General features: G+C 35.8%; 2 protein-coding genes across 4 annotated transcripts; both read right to left on the bottom strand.

Moving 5' to 3' along the window:
- Positions 1-1,377: 1,377 nt before the first annotated feature.
- On the bottom strand, positions 1,378-4,778 carry LOC144557068 (putative disease resistance protein RGA3). The gene is made up of 3 exons (XM_078305620.1): positions 3,723-4,778; positions 1,877-2,011; positions 1,378-1,449 (listed from the first exon to the last, which is right to left on the bottom strand). Exons 1-3 carry the CDS (start codon positions 4,776-4,778, stop codon positions 1,378-1,380), a joined length of 1,263 nt encoding a protein of 420 aa, XP_078161746.1.
- Position 4,779: 1 nt separating this feature from the next.
- LOC144556827 (disease resistance protein RGA2-like) lies at positions 4,780-15,266 on the bottom strand. Of its 3 annotated transcripts, none has more exons than XM_078305283.1 (6): positions 15,137-15,266; positions 14,999-15,060; positions 13,308-13,504; positions 7,810-12,348; positions 6,939-7,098; positions 4,780-5,582 (listed from the first exon to the last, which is right to left on the bottom strand). In XM_078305283.1, exon 4 carries the CDS (start codon positions 12,191-12,193, stop codon positions 7,898-7,900), a length of 4,296 nt encoding a protein of 1,431 aa, XP_078161409.1. In that variant the 5' UTR covers positions 12,194-12,348; positions 13,308-13,504; positions 14,999-15,060; positions 15,137-15,266; the 3' UTR covers positions 4,780-5,582; positions 6,939-7,098; positions 7,810-7,897. The 3 variants fall into 3 exon arrangements, with proteins under 3 accessions (XP_078161409.1, XP_078161410.1, XP_078161408.1); XM_078305284.1 differs by having other exon boundaries at positions 6,943-7,098; XM_078305282.1 differs by lacking the exon at positions 4,780-5,582 and adding an exon at positions 5,597-6,573.
- Positions 15,267-22,171: the final 6,905 nt, after the last annotated feature.

Here is a 22,171-nt window from a genome sequence, read left to right as displayed (position 1 = left end):
GAGATCCATGTTGCGGCGGAGGCAGGGGTTGAAAGAGGAGGAGGCAGATCGCAATATATTTTTTCCAAATCGGGAGGGTATTTTATTTGAGTTAGTTTGACGGTTAATTGTTGGACATTTAGGGAAAGTAGTTTGACGGGGGATGAAACCGGAGATGGTTGAACGGGGATGTTATAATTACTCTTGCAATTATCCTCTACCCTACAACATCAAGAAAAATAACTGATAGCAAATAGAATACAACCACCGAAACAAGCCTGTCCAAAAAGAAACCCTAATTATTACCAACACAACCAACCAACCAACCCTATATATATAATCAAATCCCTACTCGTCTACAGCATCTCTTTTTTACGTCTTTTTTCTCTTAGGAGGTTGGTCTTCCTCTTCCTCTTCCTCTTCCTCTTCCTCATTGTCATCCTACCCATATATTTAAGTACTAGTTAGGCTTCAGTATATGGTCAAGATGCAGTATTTCCCATATATTTACTATTCTCATCAGTTTGCTTTATTTCTCAATTTTATTAAAAGTAAAATGTTTACAAAGAAAACTTATTTGACAAGTAAAGTTGACCAAATTGAAAAGGAAAGTTGATGTAAGTTTGAAACTTAATTTCAAAACTCATTCAATTATATTTAAACTACAAACGTACATTATTTTACTAATCTATCAAGTGGCTAAAACGACGTAGGTTTAAAAACACGACATATAAAAATGCATAACTAGTGAAATATATTAATTCATTGTTTCAAACCGGTATGATAGATCATAATTTTATTAACAAATTATCTTGATTAGTTTAAACTCATTATAATTACTCAAAATAAAAAATAAAACAATACATTAAAAAATTAAGGATTGAAATAGATGTTTGATTAATATGAACAAAATTGTGACAACGAAAAATCAGCATTTGAACCTGCCAATAGTGATGGTTAATCAACTTTATTCTTTCATGAACCGTAAATCAAAACATAAAATGAAATAAAGTCCAAGTTTAAACTTTCAGTTGTATTTACTTGAATCAAGTTTTTGAACTTCTGTAAAAGTAAGCCCCTCAATTATTTCATATTCTGCAGTCAAAGTGTTAACTTTTTCTTGACAATAATTTCCTTTATATTTCATATCAGCATTTGAAGCTGTTTTCCCATTTAGAAGATTACACAATTGGAGGAAATCAGTAAAGAAACAACATTGATTCTGATATATATGCCCCTTGTTTGAGCAGCCTCTATAGCACATAACATGGCTAAAGCTGAATTCCATTTGGAAGGGTGAAAAACTGAAAATGCCTCTGCATAGCAGGTCTGGTACTGTACCAGCATACCCTGTTATGTACTATATGGCAACTGCATAGGAGATCGGAGTAGTTTGCATTATTTTTCAGCAATTGCAAGTATACCAGTAGGGTTGAGCTTCTTGCCAGCATAGAAATAGGAGCATCTCGCCTTCCACAATAACCATGCAATATAAGAGAAGAGACAAATTATATCATCTAGGTCCTTCCATAGTTTTATAAAAATTACACTAAAATGTCCCTGTAACAAATTCAATCTTATTTCCAAATGTGACATAAACCAAACCACTTTAGCAGTGGACTTTCATTTCCCTCCCCAAGAGTATGAGATACTGGCAATGCATCACATAATGGCTTCCAAATTTTTTTTTTTTAACTTAGGTATTAATTACTCCCTTTATTCTCCACAACCGAGCATATATACAAATTTTGCAGTTGTGTATTTGACCCCACAACATCGACACCCTTGCTGAGCAAATGATATGCCCATTTCATTTATATGGACCACATGGTGGATATTTTGCACCCCATCAATATATGGACCACATGTTGTTTTTTAGAACTGCTTGCCATTCGACCTTGGTTTTCCGCTTCGTGCAAAGCACACCACCTATGATTTTGATAGCAAGAGGCAAACCATCACACTTTTCAACTAGTTGCAACCCAATATCCTTAAGTTCTTGAATTTCACTCTCTTCCTCATCTTGAACTACCTGTCAAATAAATGAAAAAGTTAGGAACGTCAATGCTTTCATTTTTATTTTAGATACATGTCAAGTGTTTTAGAAAATTTATATGTTAATATATATGATTGTAAAAGAATTATAAATCCTAGGGTTGTGATAAAATATTGAGATTGAGCAAAAACCATAACACATTAATTAAGAGATAACAAAACCTCATTTTCAAAGAAAATAGAGAAAATAAATTAGGATAGATAGCAGTAGTTGCAACCAAAATATTAGCCGATTTCGTTTTTGTGCTCAATTAATTGGAAATTAAGCAGTGCAACCGTGGAGCATCTTGATAAGCAAAATGGAATTTACAATCAAGCAATAATAGATATAGTGTCTATGATTATTTTGCTTATCAAGTGCTACCAAGTGCACCCCATCAATGGACCACATATTAATTGTTAGAAATTGCCTATTGGCGAACAGAGATATTAATTTAAAGTGGTTCCATTAATTATGAAAATAATCATAGGCATTATATCTATTATTGCTTTATACAAAATTCCATTTTGCTTATCAAGTGCTACCAGGTGTCATTGTGGTGGATTGTAAAATCTTATACAAAATTCCGTTTTGTTTAGATAGGATTAAATAAGTTTGGAATTATTACACGACTGCAAAATTGTTTGTCTAAGAAACCCAATACTTAAATCACCGACATTTTTATTAATATCCAACATTAAATACAAATTTATACAAATGTCCATAAATACTGAACAATTTTAAAAATGCTCTGACCGGCCATTTTTTGGTTGGTTGGAATTAAAAATATGGACCGACCAAAAAATGGCCAGTCAGGTAATTTTTTTTTTAAAGAAAATATTATGATTTATTTATTTTTTGTATTGAAATATTAGTAATATTTTAAATATTTCTTTGAAAATATATGAAATACTATATAATTTGATTTATTAGAAAGACTGTAACAAATAACCCGATCAATATTTTTCAGGCCGGATATTTACAGGCAGTAAGAAAAATAAAAAATATTTCTTTGTGTGTTATTGGAAAAAAATAAAAATGTTTTGAATCTGAGTTATTGATTCTGGTTTAAAAGATAATTCTAGGTAAATACATAAAATAGTGTGATTCTTCTAGTACATTTAATTTCTAAGATTTTGTATTTATTTTGAAAAATACTTTTGACAAATATTATGATTTCGTCTGACAATTATAAATAAATTCATATTTTATATATTTTTTTCTTTAATAGATGCAATATCTTATAAATTAAATGTACTAGAAGGACCACAATATTTTCTATATGTACCTAGAAGTGACTTTTCAACTGGGATCAATAACTCAGATTCAAAGCATTTTTATATTTTTCCAATAACACAGAGAAATATTTTAGTTTTTCTTACAACTTTGAAAAATCCGGTCTGAAAAATATTGATCCGGGTTATTTGTTACAGTCCTTCTAATAAATCAAATTATATAATATTTCATCTATCTTCAAAGAAATATATAAAATATTTATAATATTTCAGTAAATAAAATAAATAAATCATAATATTTTTCTGAAAAAAAAATCCCGACCGGCCATAAATGGTCGGTTGGAATAAAAATTAGAATCGGCCAATTTGGTCGTTTTGGGCATTTTTAAAATTGTTTATTATTCATGAACATTTGTATAAGCTAAGCAAAAGTAGCAAGGCTAAGGCTAAACAAAGTTATAAACTTCAATTACCTGTTTTGTTAACAGGGACCAGCCATCTTCAAGAGATAACTTATCTACCCGATGTGATTTTGTTGCTCTCATTTGATTCGCAACTCTTTCATCTTGAGTGGTAATAAGTAACTTACTCCCATGACCTCCCCCACTCATGGGAGCACGTAACAGACCGTCCCACACCACTTGGCTCTCTTCCCAAACATCATCCATAACAAGTAGGAACTGTTTTCCCCGGACAAGCCTCTCGAGTAAAGGCACCAGCTCTGATCTTTCCTGGGCAGCACCGTGGTCACCTCCTACCTCCCGGATCATACATCTCAACAATTCTATTCCATTCGCCTCCTTTGAGATACACACCCAAATTTTTAACTGGAATTCCTCCCCAATTTTCGGATCATTGAAGATCTTTTTCGCTAGAGTGGTCTTCCCAATTCCACCCATCCCCACAATTGCTACAACATGAATGGTTTTTCTCGCACTCTTCTCTTCCTCCGTCAGCCAGTTCACTATTAGGTTTGTATCTTCTTCAATCTTTTCTCCCACAATATCATCTAGCACAATCAAGGGATCAGTCTTGTGGGTGATGACAGAGTCCACTCGGGGAACTGGTTTGGAAGGCCCATAAGAGATTTGTGATTCATTCAAACCTAGATTAGACTTTCTCTTGGCAATCCCCTCTAGCCTGGAATTGATATCCTTAATTCTGGAGCCAATCCCGTGAGCAAAGACCGGGTTGCGGAAGCAAGACAGCAAAGGGCAGCCACAACGAGCATTTGATGAGGAATGGGAACTAGAGCCAGCAAGGCGGTCCTTTGCCTTGATCTGACATAGGTCGATAATGTCATCAGCATCATACATGACATCCTTGAGCTGCATGAGCCACTGCTGAATGGCACTGCTCTTGCTTTGCTTCCTCTCAGCATCGGGAAGGACACGTTGGATATCACGAACGGTCTTGCCAAGTTTCTCAATCTGGCCAGGGATGCCTAGTAGCATGCCGACCTCATCCTGCACCATTTGCATGAGAAGTTCGCTGAACTTTGACAGGAAGGCATCAAGTATCATAGCCATCTTTGTTTAGAATGGGAGCTAGTTGCAGGTATAGTGCTCAAGAGGAAGAGAGCTTGAAACGGTGATTGTTAGAGAATGTGGTTCTAGAGCTGGAGGGTATATTTTTGCTAGGATATATCAAAGATTACTTATTCCTTTAATTTCTTTCTGTCGTTGTACCTTTATCTTTTGATTTCCTTTTCTATTTTGTAAATTTGAAGCTTGCTTAATTAATTGGTCATAACTGGTTGTGAGAAGTGGAGCATAATTACACGCAATGTGGCCACCCATATGTTTTATTCTTTGTTTCATTTTTGATGATATGAAAATTCATTGCTTGATCGAGGGACTAGTCATTTGTTACGTACTATCTACAAACATAGTTTTCTTGCCTGGGTTTTTTAGTCAGTAATGTTATGATATTATTTTCCAGAGATATTATTTTGATTATTATATATGAAATTATATATTAAAGTAGATGATCAGGTTGTTATAATTTATACAAATAATGTTCTTTATTAGTTCAAAGAGTACATTAATTTTGCTAGGATCAAAGAGTAATTATTCCTTTCTTTTTATTAATGTTTCTCTTTTGTAAATTTGAAGCTTTATTATTCAAAAGAGGTGGAGCATAATAGCAAGACAAGGAAATGATATGCACTACTTTGCTTTTCCATTTGCTTTGTGCGATGTGGAATCCCATACGTTTCATTGATTCCATTGCTTTTCCTTTTGATGACTTGAAAATCCATTGCTTTTGCTTGAGCCACCAACCATTTGTTACTTGTTACAAACATAGTTTTTTGGCCTGGTCTTTCTGTCCAGCTGCAACGTTTAGATATAATTTATCATTAATTACTTAATTCCCTAAGATTTTAAGGGCTATTAATTTTATTACTATGAAATTATATATCATATGAGCTCATGAGGTTGATATAATTTAACAAATAATGTTCGTTAGTACTCAAAGAGTATATTTTGCTAGGAAAAGAGTAACTATTCCTTCCGTTCTGTTCTATATATACCTTTTCTTTATTGTTTTCTTTCTTTTGTGGATTTGGAGCTTAATTATTCGAAAGTGATTGGGATTGTTGAAGAATGTGGTTTTGAATTATTGGGATGTTAGTAGGCTTTACTGTAATAATCTAAAAGAATATTGGATATAAAACATCATGCAGAGAAGAAAGATAAGTTGGAGAGCGATAGAAGAACCTTCATCACTGGCTCTAATTTAATAGCATGTATGACCTAATAATTATTGAGCCTTAAGAAAACAGAGAAGCTATGATTTAACTATTCAAACTAAATTTTGCTTCAATAGTTTTTGCAGAATATTGAAGTTCTGGAATACAATTCCTTTAATTATATATTTTGATCCCTTTCTACTTCTTCTAGTATTGCTAGGAGTAATTTGACTTCTTTTTAGTTTGCATGCTTTAATTAATTGGTCAGGTTAAACTAAATAGTAGGAAGGATATACATATTTGATCTATATGCCTGCATCCATAATTATTGAAAAACACATCTGAAATTGTAGTTTCATATGTCCCTATTTTCAGTGAAAAGTTCATCAGGTTAGAGAGTTGACATCTAGCCCCCTCTCATTATAAACTCTTGCATCTTCTGGTACAGGTACTGTATTAGTATAGTAACAGATGGAGTTTAGTTCAGAACTGAACTGGGACAACATACCTTCTTATCCAAGTACAGACAACAGATCACCCAGAGAACCCCAAAAAAGCAGCCTCAACTGGTACTAAGGTGGAAGATACACTATTGGTATGAAAACCAAATCTGGAACTGCCCACCTCCACCACTATAAAAATATATATATATATATATAATATATATATGAAAAAAAGCCAAAAGGAAAGAACATCGGACACTTCAACAGGGATTGGAACTCATTAGAAATGTGCTTGGATGCTGTGTGAATTTTGTGCATGTCCTTCAAAACCAAAACTTTTGCTTGTTATCAAAAGAACTTGCAAGTTTTCTGTTAGTTTTAGATATTTTATTTCTTTTTTGCAAACATTTTTTGTGTCCTTTTTTCTTAAAATTTGAATTGCTATTCATCTAATCAGGGATTTGGATGGGACCGGCGATATAGTTTAATTAGACATAGGGGGACAAGGAGAAGTAAAGTAGAGCAGATAGCATGAAACAAGGAGAGATATATACCTACACGTAAGGCCACTCTAGTAGTAATTGCCATGCATATATGCCATACAATAGTTTGTTCTTTCCTCATAATTAATTGCATGAAGCTTGTGTATCTTGTCATCCTCTATTCCTCTCGGCTATCACAGCTGAGGCAGGATTATTCTGCGGGGCATTCCTTCTATAGGCATAAATCAAAATTTAAAAAAAAAAAAAAACATAAGTTGAAGTTTGAGTTGATGAGAGATAAAAATGAGAATATTGTTGAAGATTTGAAGCACCTTCATAAGCATTTAAATACAACTCTGGAGAGTCATAATGATAGTACATAAAGTAATATAAAAGTATCAAAGTGAAGATTGAAGTTACTGTAAGCGTGCGTTTGAGCGTATAGTTAAATGCAATACCACCTGACAGCTTCCGTCATGGCATTTCAAAAAAAAAAAAGATTGAAGTTGATCAGAGGGGAGATCATCTACTACTGGATAGCAACAAGGTCCAGAGCCCACTTCTGTACCGATTTCTTAAATTCGCTAAATTACTAGTTTGTATGTTTAGAAGATGCTTAAACCAACTTTGTAAAGTCGGTCATAAATCTAGAATACACTATATTATATATGTGTATCTTAGATGTATCTTGTAAACCACCTATATATGATAGGTAGAAGTAGGACTAAGAGCTATTGTTGTTATACATAGATACATATATAATAAAAAAATAAAAATAAAAGATAAGATGAAGAAAAAAAAAACTTTGTACACATTCTCCTGTACTCGTTTTTAGTGAAATAAAGTGTACTAAACACTCTCTTCAATATCTCCAATAAAGTTATTTCCAACAAAGATTATTATAGCATGAATAACAGATTCCAATTTATTGAGTAGAAAGTACCTTGTGGATACAGAATTGTCCAATAATGAAGTATTATCCCACTGAACACATGGTTGGATATGCTAGGAAAGCAGAGTGTCCTTATGTTTCATAGCCACCAGCCATCACTGCCTTGAATTTTCTTTTCTTTTAGAGAAGCAGGTAATTCCGGGAGTTCCTTCAGCAAATCAACTGTCTTGATTTTTAGATATTTTAGGGCACTAAGATTTGCCATTGTAGCAGGCAATGATTTTAGTGAGCTTGCATCACTGATAACCAACGAACATAGAGAAGTAGGTAATTCTGGGAACTCCTGCAACAAATCAACGTTCTGGACTTTTAGATATTCAAGGGAATTGAGTCTAGCCATTGTAGTAGGCAATGACTTCAGAGAACTTGCACCACAGATAGTCAAATCCGTTAGAGAAGCAGGCAACTCCGGGAGCTCCTGCAACAAATCAACTTTCTGAATCTCTAGAAGTTCAAGGGTAGTGAGCCTTGCCATTGTAGATGGCAATGACTTAAGAGAGCTTGCATCACAGATAGTCAATTTCTTTAGAGAAACAGGCAACTCCGGGAGCTCCTGTAACAAATCAGCTTTCTGGATGTTTAGATATTTAAGGCCAGTGAGCCTCACCATTGTAGCAGGCAATGACTTAAGAGAGCTTGCATCACGAATAGTCAATGAATTTAGAGAAGCAGGTAACTCCAAGAGCTCCTCCAACAAACTGGCTTTCTCAATTACTAGCCATTTAAGAGCAGTGAGTCTGACCATAGTGGCAGGCAAAGACTTCAAAGAGCTTGCATCAAGGATAGTCAAGTCCCTTAGGGTATTGCTGTTTTGCAGTAGCCATTGCTCTGGCAAGCTCACCATCCCTGAACAATACAACACCCTCAATTGGGTTACATATCTTAGGCTTCTCAATGGTTCAATGAGAAGGAGAGAGAGGTTATCAATGTAAAGATGATTGATCTTTAAAGAGGCCAATCTACTCCCTTGGTTTACACCATGTAATTGATCCCTCGATGAATGTTCAACGAGCTTGTCACATCCAATGATATTCAAACAACTAAGAGATTTGAATGCATTTTTTGAGGAGGGAAAACGAGAAATGTTTGCACAATTAATCATTGAAAGATCAGTGAGAGTAACAAGGCTTGATGCTGATTCCAGCAGTGGTTCATCAAGTTTACCGCATTTTTCTACCGAAAGGTCTTTAAGTGACATGGGAAGGAGGTTGCTCTGATCATCAACTACCATTAGCATTGAGCAATACACTATAGTTAAATTCATTAGTGACACAAATTTCCCAAAACCACCTACTGGAAGATGTACAAGATTCTTGCAATATCTAACTACTATCACCTCCATAAACTGAAAATCTATATTGTTTTGCTGCAAAAATCCATTCAGTGATATTAAGTTTTGGCAGTAACTTATATACACTTTTCTAAGTGATGATGTATATGGGCCATCCTTCGAGTCAGAATTTTGGTAATATTCTGGAAGAGCACTGACTCCTAAGTTATCTATGCAAAATTCAGTCAAAGAGAGTGGTAGACTAGGACATTCAGTTAGGTTTCGGCAATATTTTATGCTCAAATGTTTTAGTGACAATAATGTCCCAAATGCCGGTACCATTACCAGTTTCTCACAATCGCTAATGGTTAATTCCAAAATATCCTGCAAATCTAGGTTGTCTTGTTGCAGAAATCCATTTAAGGATATTAAGTTGGGGCATCCTTTTATGTGCACTACTCTTAGTGATGATTTTAGGGACAATGATGCAAGAGTGTTATTTCCAGAACTTTGATACAACTTTGGAAGAGAAGTCAAGCCCACTTCATGAATTCGAAATTCAATTAGAGAAAGGGGCATATCAGGTAACTCTTCCAGGCTTGCACAGTTATATATATCAAGAACCTTGAGATGTGGCATTTGCCAAGAAAATAATTGATTTTTCCAAACAGGACAGCTTAATAATTTGAGAGATGACAACTTTAAAGGGGGTGATTCCTCCATCCATCTAGGAGATCTTTGGCCTTTATAATTCTCAACTATCAATTCCATGAGATTTGTATGGGGTTGGAGGTAATCAATGATTTGCTCTATGTTATTAGAATTGCTCTCTGAGGTCCATTTCAAATAGAGCGACATGAGATTAGTCTTCCCTAATAGGTTAGCACTCTTAGCTTCAACAGGATCCCCTACATTCTCAATGTTTTCAATAATCAGGTGCCGAAGATTCTCTAGTGTGCCCAACTCATTTATATGTTGACCACTCTCTTGTCCAACAAAAAATGTTAACTCTTGGAGAGATGCCAGCTTGTGAACTCCATGAATGATTTGCATCATCTTACCGGGAAGCCTCATATAATGTAACCTAACTAGATTGGTTATTCTAATTGTTTCAATTCCTGAATAGAAGATAACATCATCAACTTTTGTTGAAAACTCTAGTACTTCCAAATGATAAAGGTTGCAGATTGAAGCAGGGAAGATGTACAAAAATAGTCGACACAAAATATCTAATTCAATGGATAGGTATCGAAGGTGTACCAAGCAACTTATATCCTCTGGCAATTCACAACTACCATATGATTGTAAGTCATGCCCTATGAAATTTAGGTTCAATAAACGTAAATTTTTCTTGATTAAATTGTTTGGTAGAACAAATGAATTATTTTTAATAATTATGACCAAGCTACGTAAATTCTCAAGATGAGAGATCCTCTCAATTTCACTTTCATGTACAGACACATGTCGGACAGTGCTAGGTATGGTCACTGGCCTTTTATTTGATTCAACCCTACAACATTCCCCAGTGGAAATCTTCTGGACCAATTCATGCATCAAATCATGCATAACATACCTTTCACCTTTCCGTGATTTAGAATATTCAAAAAACGATTTTCTCAAAAGGTTATTGAAGTAATCTTCACCAATATCCTCAAGCTTTTCTTCCTGATATAATTGTTGTCGGATGAATCCAGAAGCAATCCACATTTTTATCAACTCATTTTTATCAAATAAATAATCTTGAGGAAATATGCTACAAAACCTAAAGCATACTTGCAAATCTGCAGACAAATGGTAATAGCTTAACTTCAAAACCTCCACCACATCTTTTGATGACTCTAAGTTAAATATAGAGCCGTGATTCAAAATTCTTCTCCAATGACGGTGGTTGATGTCTGAATTCAATAAGCTCCCCATCACCTTTGCTGCTAATGGACTACCTCGAAGCATTTTTAGCATTTGATCCCCAAATGTTTGCAAATCTTTATGATTGTCAGGGTTAGAACCATGAAAAGCATAACTATAAAAGAGTAATCGCAACTCTTGCTCTCTTAAGCCTTCTAATGCTATAAATTCATATTCTGTATATATCACACTAGCAAGCAAGTCCGCCACCGATTTCATTCTAGTTGTAAATATGATTTTACTTCCTTTTTCTACGAACCTCAAAGGAGCAACCAATTTCTCCCAATCGCTTCTTTTCTCATCATCCCAAACATCATCTAGAACCAAAAGAATTTTCTTTAAATGTATCTTTTGTTTCAAGGTCTCTTGAAGTGTATTTAATGATTTACCACAACAACTATTTTCCCCTAGTTCACCAAGCATCTTTCTTGTTATATCTTCAACATTGAAGTTGGTAGAAACACAAACCCAAATTGTTTTGTCAAAATGATTCGACCCCCACATCTCTTGATAAACAAATTGCACAAGGGTGGTCTTCCCTACTCCACCAACCCCAACAATACCAAAAGAAGAGAGGCAAGAATTGGTTGGTTGCTTCAGCCAACCAATTATCTTGTCCTTCTCAACATCCCGGCCATACACCATTTTTTCAGCTAAAAAGGAAGTAGTTTCACGCCCTAAAGCTTTACCGGCTTCTTGCCGTGTTTCAGAAGGATCATGAATACCTAGCACAATGGCAGCTTGAAGGAGACGATCCACACCATTAGCTGCCCGATCCAACATTGCTACAGCATTCTTCAACCTCTCAAAAGTTTCATCATAATTGATAGTACATGGTTTTCTCTTCTTTGAACTAGAAGCGGATCCACCCGCCTCATCTCGGTTTTTCACCATATCCTCTAGTTTTTTGTACTCCAGCTCATCGAGCACGTCTTCGGATGCTTCCAAAGCTTGCCTAAACTCCTCGACCCATTGGCTAGCATTAGGGTGCTTCATCTTGAGTGCTTCAGCAATGCCCATGACAGTTGTGATCTGGGGAAGAAATGCCTCTAACCTCTTTAGCTCAGCTTCACAGTCAGCTGGAAGCGTACGGTCATGCAAGTACGAATAAGTCGTGCTGACAATGTTATCAACAATAGAGGACCCCGCCCAGTCAGCAATGGTCAAAACAGCAGAACCTGCCCAGTTTGCAAGAGCCATATTTATGTTTCTTCTTCTTCTCCTGTGGCGCCTTCCTCAAAGTCGTTGGTGTTTTTCCCTATTTTTCTTTTTTTTTTTGTCTTTCTTTTTTTTTGCTTTTTCCTGGCTGTCGTAGCTTGGGAATGACAAAGAACAGGTCGAAATTTTTTTTTCCCCTGGAAACACGTAGCAAATTGTTGGTTGAGAGATGGGATATATTGAGAATGAAGATAGCAAAAGGCAGAGATTGGTTGATTAAAGAGAGAGAGAGAGGGCTGAGATGAGAAACTGAGATTTGGAAAAGGCAAATGTAGTAACAGATATTGCTCGATAGATTGAATGTGGTAGGAAAAGAGATGAATGGATCAGTAGATTAATTAAATAACATAGATTGCTTGCATTTAGTTGTGAAAGAGGTGAATAGAGTGCACTGGAGCTTGATTTCAACCTCTCAGCAACTTTTGCCTTCATCTTGTACACACAAGTCGTTGTATTAATTGTTTTAGTCAGATAAGTCTGCTATTTTTGTGGTTATAATCAAGTTTTTTGGTCATCAGTAAACAGTCCGTGTGGACATACAACAAAATAATATCTTCCCAACAGTAAAGCACCTACCTAGCTAGCTAGCTAACAGGCTATCAATGAAAACAACAACGTCATGTAATATAAGTTTACACATGGTGTCCACTTCTCAGTGATGAGTGGGAGTGGGCTTAATTTTCTTAGAGTAAGATTTATTAGGTGCTATGAATAGCATAAGGCTTTCCGTGTTATGGCTTCAAAAATCTATCGTATAAATTTAGAACATCGATCTAAGTAGCTCAGTAAATTGGTTATGTAATAAAATTGGAGAAAACCAAACTTTTATTATTTTTTATGATTTATGAAAGATGACAAAAAATGACCTAAAATATTGGCAATTTTTCTTTATTTTTAAGCCACCTTTTACCATCTTTTATAAATCATAAAAAAGTAGTAAAAATTAGTATTCTACAAGTTGATAATATAAACAATTTGCTGAGCTATTTAAATCAAAATTTAAAATTATACAATAAATTTTTGAGGCCGTATCATGAAAGGTCTTATACTATCTATATCACCTAAGCCTTACTCATTTTTTTATATATAATTTTACCTTAGATTTATTTTTCCTTGAGCTATGGCCTCAACGACCTCAAATCAGATGATGACAGCTACAATTGAGCCTAGCAGGGCAAGACAAGCTAATTGTTCATACTTTTCTCCTCTCTTTATTGTTGCAAGCATTTTCTTTCTGTTTCACACCCCTCTCTGCTATTTGATTAGATCCCTTCAGTTTAGATCACGCCGTCACTGCCAATGAATTAGCATTATGTTTATCAGATGGGCTTGGGCCCAATAAACCTCAGTTAGCTTGAGTGAGGTTTATTTGTCTTGGGCCCAATAAACCCTAATAAATGCATCGTCATGGATTAGTGTGATTTAAATTTCCGCAAAAATAAAAATAGCATGAATTTTGAAAATGCATATGTTTTGAACCTCAATGTGATTTAACAAAATATAATATTTTATAAATTCAGTTCAATAATATAAATTATAGACGGACAGATATATATACACACTAGAATGTATTTCATTCGAATTGATCTAATCGGTCTACATTAGCACAAATTTGACATTGCGAACCGCGTTAGGAATAATTTAAAGAATATCAGTGTAGTTTCTTTTTTGATAAAAAAAAAGCCAAAGCCCGTTTCATATATCTGAAACTATTTCTTAATTGTTGGATTAAAATAGTCAAAATAAGTGAAAATTAGCTCCAAAATAAGTGCTTACATGTTGTAGATAACTTTAGCAATAATTCAGTCAATTCAAAAATAAAAATAAAAACTTTAGCAATAATTCAGACATCAAATTGGATGTCACAATTTGAACCCAATTTAATCTAATCTGTTTAAATTAACATGAATTTGCAAAAATGCATTTTTTGTAAGGATTTCTCAAGAATATCAGTGTGGTTTAACATAAATACATGATGTTAATGTACTTCAACAATATTTTAATTTTCTAAGTTTGATATAATTTGTATAAGTTAGTGTGATTTAAATTTTCTTCCGCACATAAGGTACGTAGTGTTTTGGCATTATGTTAGAATTAAATTAAGCACAATTGCATGATCTGTTGATTCAGTGAGACCATAACATTAACACTACTAATTTTTTTACTAACATAACATTATCCAAAAAAAATAATGTATAAATATTCATCCTTCACTAATTATGTCCTTTAAAACCACTTCTCTTTTATACATTATTATAAAATTCTCTTTCATTAAATTTTTTTTTATAAAATAAATTATTCAACGTAAAAGAAATTTTCATCTCACATATTATTATATGATTTGTTTTCTCTTAAAAGTTCAAGTTGTGCTCTGACAGAAGGGCTTTTTGGTCATTTTTTCTTGCTAGGGATTTGGTGAATAAGCAAAGTGTTCTAAAGAATCAAGAAACAACAAATGACCAAAAGCTTGAAAACAATAAATTAGTTTTTTTCTAATCAGTTAATTCTCTATACAAATTAACAAGCCTGTAGCCTATACTATCCAAATTGACATTTGTAGCAGCTTCGCAATGAATTGTTAGACTGCAGTTGTTTCCTTTTCAGTGGCAAGTTGCAGGCTTTCGGTAATATCATTACTAAATTGGTCAGAAATTATCAGACCAGACTAAGAAAATAAATTGAATGCCTTGACACTTTTAAGAGCTGATTTGAAACACAATTTAATGATTTATGCTCAGTTATAGGGTTCCAGTCAAAACCCAAAATAAGAGAAAAAAGGACTAATACCAGTATGAAGATAATCGATCAAAGGAAGGTCTCGATCTAACGCCTCTCCCTCAGTCCGGCGGCTGCAACATTTAACATTCAATTTAGTTTTGCTTTTGCGACAAAAAGTTTAAGAAAAATAGAGACAGAACAGTTTACCTAAAGAGATGACACGATAGAGGAGAGACGGCACACGGGAGAGTTGAGAGTTGAGTAGAGAGAGGTGGCGAAGAGGGATGTTGGGTAAGTAGAACAGAGACAGGCGGCGAAGAGGGAGTGGAGACTAGAGAGATGGAGCGGGAGGGGTGTGTCAGTGTGTGTGTGTGTGAGAGAGAGAAGGGTAACAGATATCAATCCGTCTGGGCTAAACAAACGGGTTCCTCAATAGAGGAGAAGAGTTTCAGCTGATTAACGGGCCGTCTCAAATCCTCAGCCCGTTTAAGAAAATAAAAATTCTGAAACTTGAGTATTACGAATAGAGCTACACAAATAATACATATAATACTTGGGGATCGACTAACAGTCCCCCTACTTCAGTCCCCTATCTGTCCCCCGCACTAAAAGACAAAAAAAATAGTTAAAACGTGTTAACTACCACCAAAGAGCAAGATTAATGTTATCTTATTAATAGTCAAAACGTATAGTATTCATACCTACGAATTTATAGTATTCATACTTATTATCATAACTATTTGTCATATGTAAACACAAGCTGGAGGGGACCAGTAACAACCAGGGAGACCGCTGACGTCTTGTGACAGCCTAGATTGGGGACCGCAATCGTCTGAAAGCGACATTTGCCAAGATTGGGGACCACTACAGCGAAACTATATATCATTCATATCTAAATATAGAAGTATTCATATCTAAACAAATGAAGTATTCATACTGACGATTATGAAGTATTCATACATGTTTGAAATAATTTATACAATTCAAAATTCAAAGTCAGATTCATCTCTCACCCCACCTCTTCCAAGAAGTATTCATACTGACGATTACGAAGTATTCATACATGTTCAAAATAATTTATACAATTCAAAATTCATTGTCAAATTCATCCCTCTCACCCACCTCTTCCAAGAAGTATTCATATCTAACATGAAGTATGCATATATAACAAATGAAGTATTCATATCTAACTAATGAAGTACTCACACATGACACTAACAATATTCACATCTGACACTAATAATATTCACACTTGCCCAGATTGGGACCAAGAAATATTCTCAACAGACTAGTATGCATATCTAAAACAATGAAGTATTCATATCTAACTAAAGAATTATTCATACTGACGATTACGAAGTATTCATACATGTTCGAAATAATTTATACAATTCAAAATTCAAAGTCAGATTCATCTCTCTCATCCCACCTCTTCCAAGAAGTATTCATATGTAACATGAAGTACGCATATCTAACAACTGAAGTATTCATATCTAACTAATGAAGTATTCATATGTTGCATTGTGACAACCTTCGCTGGGCTAGCATGGACCCTCTCCAATGGTGCACCATGCTCTCCCCACCGAATCTTGACGGTGCACCATGCTCTCCTCGTCAGATCTCGACGGTGCACCACGCTCTCCTCGCCGGATCTCGACGGTGCACCACGCTCTCCTCACCGAATCTCGACGGTGCACCACACTCTCCTCGCCACGTGAGAAGATTGAAGATTGAAGAGGGTAGATTTTGACCACGTGAGGGAACAAAAAAGGAAAGTTGTTAGGGGGACAGATAGGGGACAGATTCAAGGGGGACAACATCTTTACTCTAATACTTGTACGCATCTCACCGTAATCCTTATAACATGCACGGCCATTTTTATTAATAACCCAAAAAAATAAGGTATTTACCAAAATAACCACAAAATTTGAGTTTTTTCAAATTTAACCAAATCGCCAGCATGCTGGCGGTCCACTTCTATAACGGACCGCCAAGGACATGGGCGGTCTGGTAGGGACCCGACCGCCAGAGTTCTGGGCGGTCCGCTTTTTTTTTTTTTTAGAGATCTATTTTTTTGTTAATATTTTCATTTGTGAAGTTTTAGTTTTTTTTTACTTAGGGTATTTGCCAAAAAATAAAACATTTCATTTTGATTTGATTTGCCAAAAATAACGGACCATTTCAATTTTGGATAATTTTGGGCGATTTTGAGGCGATTGCTACAGGTATAAGACCGTTTCGATGGAATTGCTTAGTTTTAACACTTGATTAGTTATAATTTGACGAAATAGACACGTTGTAATTTCAGAAGGCCGTTTCGATGTAAAGCAGAAAAAACATAAAAACCAACATGAAATATAAAATAAAACTGCAATCATAATAATGCTACAGTCCAAAATACATCATAAAAAAACTACAATCATTTCAAAATACATCATAAAAAAACTGCAATCATTTCTTATGCTTCTTCCCCGAGGGACTGAACCTAGCAGCTGCTTTGCCTTTGAGCTCCCTGTCCGGCTGCACACGCCTCGGTATCTGCTGGGAGTGAGGACTCACATCTCCTAAGTCCTCCTCTCCACCCTGACTCTCATCACCAGTGAGGCCAACCTCCCCCGGGCCCTGTGAATACATGTGCGGTGTACATGTAGCGGCTCCCCATGGATCAAATAGAATGGCTGACTCGGCATCGGCGGTCTGCGTACTTGTTCGCTTCTCAGAGTGTGCTTACAAAGTTCCAAATACAACTAATTGTACTTGTTTTAAACCTTGAATCCACTCACGTCTAGGATTGCAAGTGTACAATCCTATCCGTGTAGTAAAATAAGGTATCGATCCTCAGGGACGGTTAAACTCAATTCTAGACTTTCACAAATCCAAGTTAGGTACTAGAAGTTTGAAGAATTGGGTTTGATTTGTTTCAATTTCTAAATTTCAAAAGACAATTCAATTAAAGGTAAATGAAAGTGATTAAAAGGTTTGGTTTTGAATCAATTATAAAAGGTGTTTTTAGGGTTTTAGACTTCATCTCCAAACTTTTCCTTCTCTGGACCTATCATACAACTCGCATCATCTCTGATGCGACCTGTGTGATGCGACTCGCATCATCTCTGATGCGGGTCGCATGGCCCTCGAGCAGAGCTGACATGAGTTCATATCTAAGTTGATTTCTTGTGCGAGGCTTCGACCTGTGGCTCTCGCCTACTGGTATCTAACCTAGATTGATTGTCTGGTTAACTAGAAGTATCTATAACCTCTCGATAATAGAAATTTCACCTCTCGGTTACTATTGATCTTAGATCTACTTCAAGTGCTCAATTACAATTACAAGATACATCAAGGCCTAATTACTAGAAGAGATGCTATAGACATCTAACAGTAGACAATCAAGAATCAATCAAGAATCACAATCAAGCAAACAATGAATACTCAAACAACAATCACACAAGTTCAACATTAGATCAAAACATCATTCAACTCAAAGAAAAGGTTTGGAGATTACATCTTAACCCTAAGAAACAGGGATCTACTCAAGCATAACAAAAGTAAACATGAAAGAGAGAGAGAATAAGCAAATCATGATGGAGCTCGAAGATCCAAAGTAGATTGGAGAGGATCTTGAAATCTTCCCTTCTCTTCTTCTTCAATCAAGCTCCAATCTCCTTCTTCTCTCTTGATCTTCGCTCTTTTTGTGTTCTGGAATCTAGAGGGGGAAAAAGCTCCTCGAATTCTAGCATAGGACCTCCTTATATAGGCAACAGAGTTGACTTTGGGCTTGTCAGATTTAATTTGAACTGGGCGGCAACAGTTGATGCGACTCGCATCAGGTGGATGCGACTCGCATCAGATGGTCTTCAAGAGAGAGCAGTGAGGGTCGCATCGCAGGTCGCTTTGGGCTTGGATGCGACTCGCACCAGATGAATGCGACTCGCATCAGAGCTTCCTGAAGTCTGCCAATTGCCTGATTTTGCCCAATTTCGCCTGATTCCTGCAAAGTAAGAACCAAAACTTAGCAGTACCACATTCTATGGATGTTCAATGTAAAAGGCACCCTTTGTTGGTTCAAAACATAGATTTTCGTATGGAAACAAGTCGAAATGATAGGTCTAATAATGTGATAACAGTACGCATCTCCCATGGATCCTCGGCCCAGCTAGGTGCATATGTGGCAGGAGACGGTGCGCTAAATAATGCAGATACAAATCCATCTGTGTTCTGAGATGCACTCCCACCAGCCTCATAATCGTGCTGCATCGTACCTCTGTATCGTGGTCTGCAAGAGGCAGTCACCTCGTCATCTGTATCCACCGGGTGAAGGTCATTCATGCTAAAACCGAGAGGGTCTTGCCGAGCAGGTACTCCATCCTAAATTTAAATAAGGTCAGATCTGCTATATACAAAATACTCTGCTATAAAATATAGAAAGCTGACATACCGGGCCAATCTCCACCGGAACTCCATATTTATTGTAATCCTATGGGTATTAAGAATCCACTCGTGGAATGCCCAACCTGAGTCATCAGCTTCATAATTGAAAGTTAACTTAATTAGAACCGAGAATTCGAGGAAAATGAAATGATTATGTGTGTCCAACTTTTAACATCAATTCGCGTACGGGTCTTGATCGCCTCCCGCCAATTGATGTTCTCTCCAGCATCGCGCATCATGCCAATGAGGCGGCCTTCCCAACTGCCCATCTCCATGACTGGTGCCGTGTGCTCGAGCATTTGGCATCCTATGGCTCGCTAAGTATCCCTCGCCATACAGACCAAGCTGTGTCCAACTCCTCTCGCAGCTGCCAGTAACTGCACACAACATATTATCATGATTATGACAACAATAAGTAATTAAAATTTACAATTTTTAATTAAAGAATATTTCAGTTGTACTTACCGCGCGAGCATGGATCGGACCCCAAGGCAACAAACACCTAGATGAATCATCCATCAGTCTACGTCGAAGGGTGTCGCCGTAATGGCCTGTAAGGTAGACTGACGGCATGCCGTGTCGCAAGAGATGCCAATGAGACACGGTGCTTAACATGATGGGTCCACAGAAGAGGACTGAAGGTGTCAAGATCGTGGCAGCGATAACTAGGCTCGGCCTCTGTAACGCCACGTAAATTTAAGTTAAGGTATAAATTAAACAATATTTAATTATATTAGTTAAATGCATTAGTAGACCAAAATAGACTTGAGTCCAATTAATTTCCTACCGTCCATATTTTATAATATGCCTTCAGCCCAACCTAATTAATTAATTTTCTAAGAGCCCATATTTCATTAATTAAATTTCAGCCCATAACTATATATCTTCCTGCTTAAATCACTTAAAACCTTTTCACGCCTCCTGTATGTGTTTATCCCTTTCTATGCGCCTCTACAGAGAAAACCCTTCTTTTTATTTTAATACCTGATATATTTCTTCCTTCTCTGTTCTCACATCAACCCGTCCTTTCACCTATTCAAAGAAAATAATTAAACACATTATCTCTCTATGTTCTCTGTTTAAAGCCTCTTCAAGTCCACCGCTGTTGTATCTTCCTTTCTTCTAGGTATATCTAAATTGTCTTATCTACTAGGTATCTAATTTGTCTTTTTCGTTAATTAGCATATACTGTAGTTCTTAATTTCTACAAAATATCTCAATTTTTATGATTCTATTCACATGTATTTCATCCTTATAATTTTTTTGTCATTTCGTTACTGTAATAGATCATATCCATTAATTATTTACTCTTTTGCGTTTTATTCATAATCACTTTAATGTTATATCAACTTTTTGTTTATCAAATATAGTCTCTGTTATAACTAAGCATACAAACGTATTTTATAGTTAATTGTAATTTTATAATTTCGTATCTAACTTCTTTAAAATTTTCTAGATTTTGATTATTTATTTAATTTCTAATTTGGTATTTCAATGAATTTAAATTTATTACCAATCATTTTTAAATAATGAAACAGTAAGAAATTTATTAATTAGAAACTATATTAATTAAAGTTGAATTAAATAAATTAGATTCGGGAATAGAGATTGAGGAACGTGAAGAGTACGCTCGAGGAACCTACGAAATTCAAGGTGCGGTGTATTTCCTGGATAGTTGTTAAATTACTTTACCGTTTGGTTATATATTTATTCTATAGTTATGTAATGAATGGTGAATTTGGAATCTAAGGAAAGATGCCATGATTGTTATTGAAATGGATTTTTGAAATGAACATGCTATATATGAATAGAAAAGGCTAGGATACGATCAGTGAACAGGGGCCGATACGTTTTACATATCGGGATGTATACATTGGGTTCGGTGTTCGACTAGACCCCTCGTTAAAGTGACTGTAGGCGAAAGCGGTCCTGTCACGGGTCAAAACTTAGCGGAAAGCCGGATGCACCGTCTAATGAGACAGTCAAGACCTAGCGGAAAGCCGGATGCACCGCCTAGTGAGACAACCAAGACTTAGCGGAAAGCTGGATGCACCGCTTAGTCAGGCAAAAGAAATGTGAATTAAAAAGGAAAAATAGATGTTTTTGATTAAATAACTAAATTGGTGCATCATTGGATAGATTTCATTAATTGAATTTGAATGAGAAATTTATATTTGATATCTAAAGTTAATTTCACAAAGATCCGGGCTGGAACTAAAAATCCGTACGGAGAGTTTTTGTTTGAGCTCTCATCCGTACCACTTTATTTATGTGGGTTCCAGGTGACGAAGACAACGTGGCTAGGCGAGGTGAGGAGTAAAATGAGAAGGCAAAGCGAGGATAAACTATTATATTGCCACTTTGTTTATTTTGTTTGTTTGAATACATATAATGAATATGGTTATGAGACATTTATATAATAACCATGTCCATTTATGTCCTTTGTATCAAAATACTTGTGTGATTTATATATAGATTTGTGGCAGTATATATATTTTATTAAAATTTTATTGATGATGTGTGTAACATGCTCACGCCTTACGTATAAATATGTGACGGGTTGTCGTGGGGTGTGATAGCCTTAGACGACTGACCCGCTCCAGTCAGATGCTCAAATCCTGCTCCAGCTCCAGGCATATCCTCATCAGACGACGGGCCCGCTCCAGCCGGACCCGCTCCAGGCGCAGGCCGTGGTCTCCACCGTCTAGATTTAGGCATACTACATTTACAAAAAAAAATATTAAATAATCACAAATTAAGAAGAGAAAATGTCTTTGTCCACTAGCTAGATCTAGGCATACTACATTTTATGGT

This window comes from Carex rostrata, chromosome 7 (genome assembly GCF_964058835.1).
Source record: "Carex rostrata chromosome 7, lpCarRost1.2, whole genome shotgun sequence".
Lineage (NCBI taxonomy): Eukaryota > Viridiplantae > Streptophyta > Magnoliopsida > Poales > Cyperaceae > Carex > Carex rostrata.
The sequence above is the reverse complement of the archived record's forward strand: the minus strand, read 5'-3'. Positions and strand labels throughout refer to the sequence as shown.

What these genes read in the sequence shown, in the direction of transcription:
- LOC144557068 (XM_078305620.1), bottom strand. Translation starts at nt 4,778, where the DNA reads ATGGCTATGATACTTGATGCCTTCCTGTCAAAGTTCAGCGAACTTCTC. An exon ending in GGTCCCTGTTAACAAAACAG is followed by an intron (nt 2,012 to 3,722) that starts GTAATTGAAGTT and finishes TTTATTTGACAG; the next exon opens with GTAGTTCAAGATGAGGAAGA. An exon ending in GCACGAAGCGGAAAACCAAG is followed by an intron (nt 1,450 to 1,876) that starts GTCGAATGGCAA and finishes TTATTGTGGAAG; the next exon opens with GCGAGATGCTCCTATTTCTA.
- LOC144556827 (XM_078305283.1), bottom strand. Translation starts at nt 12,193, where the DNA reads ATGGCTCTTGCAAACTGGGCAGGTTCTGCTGTTTTGACCATTGCTGAC.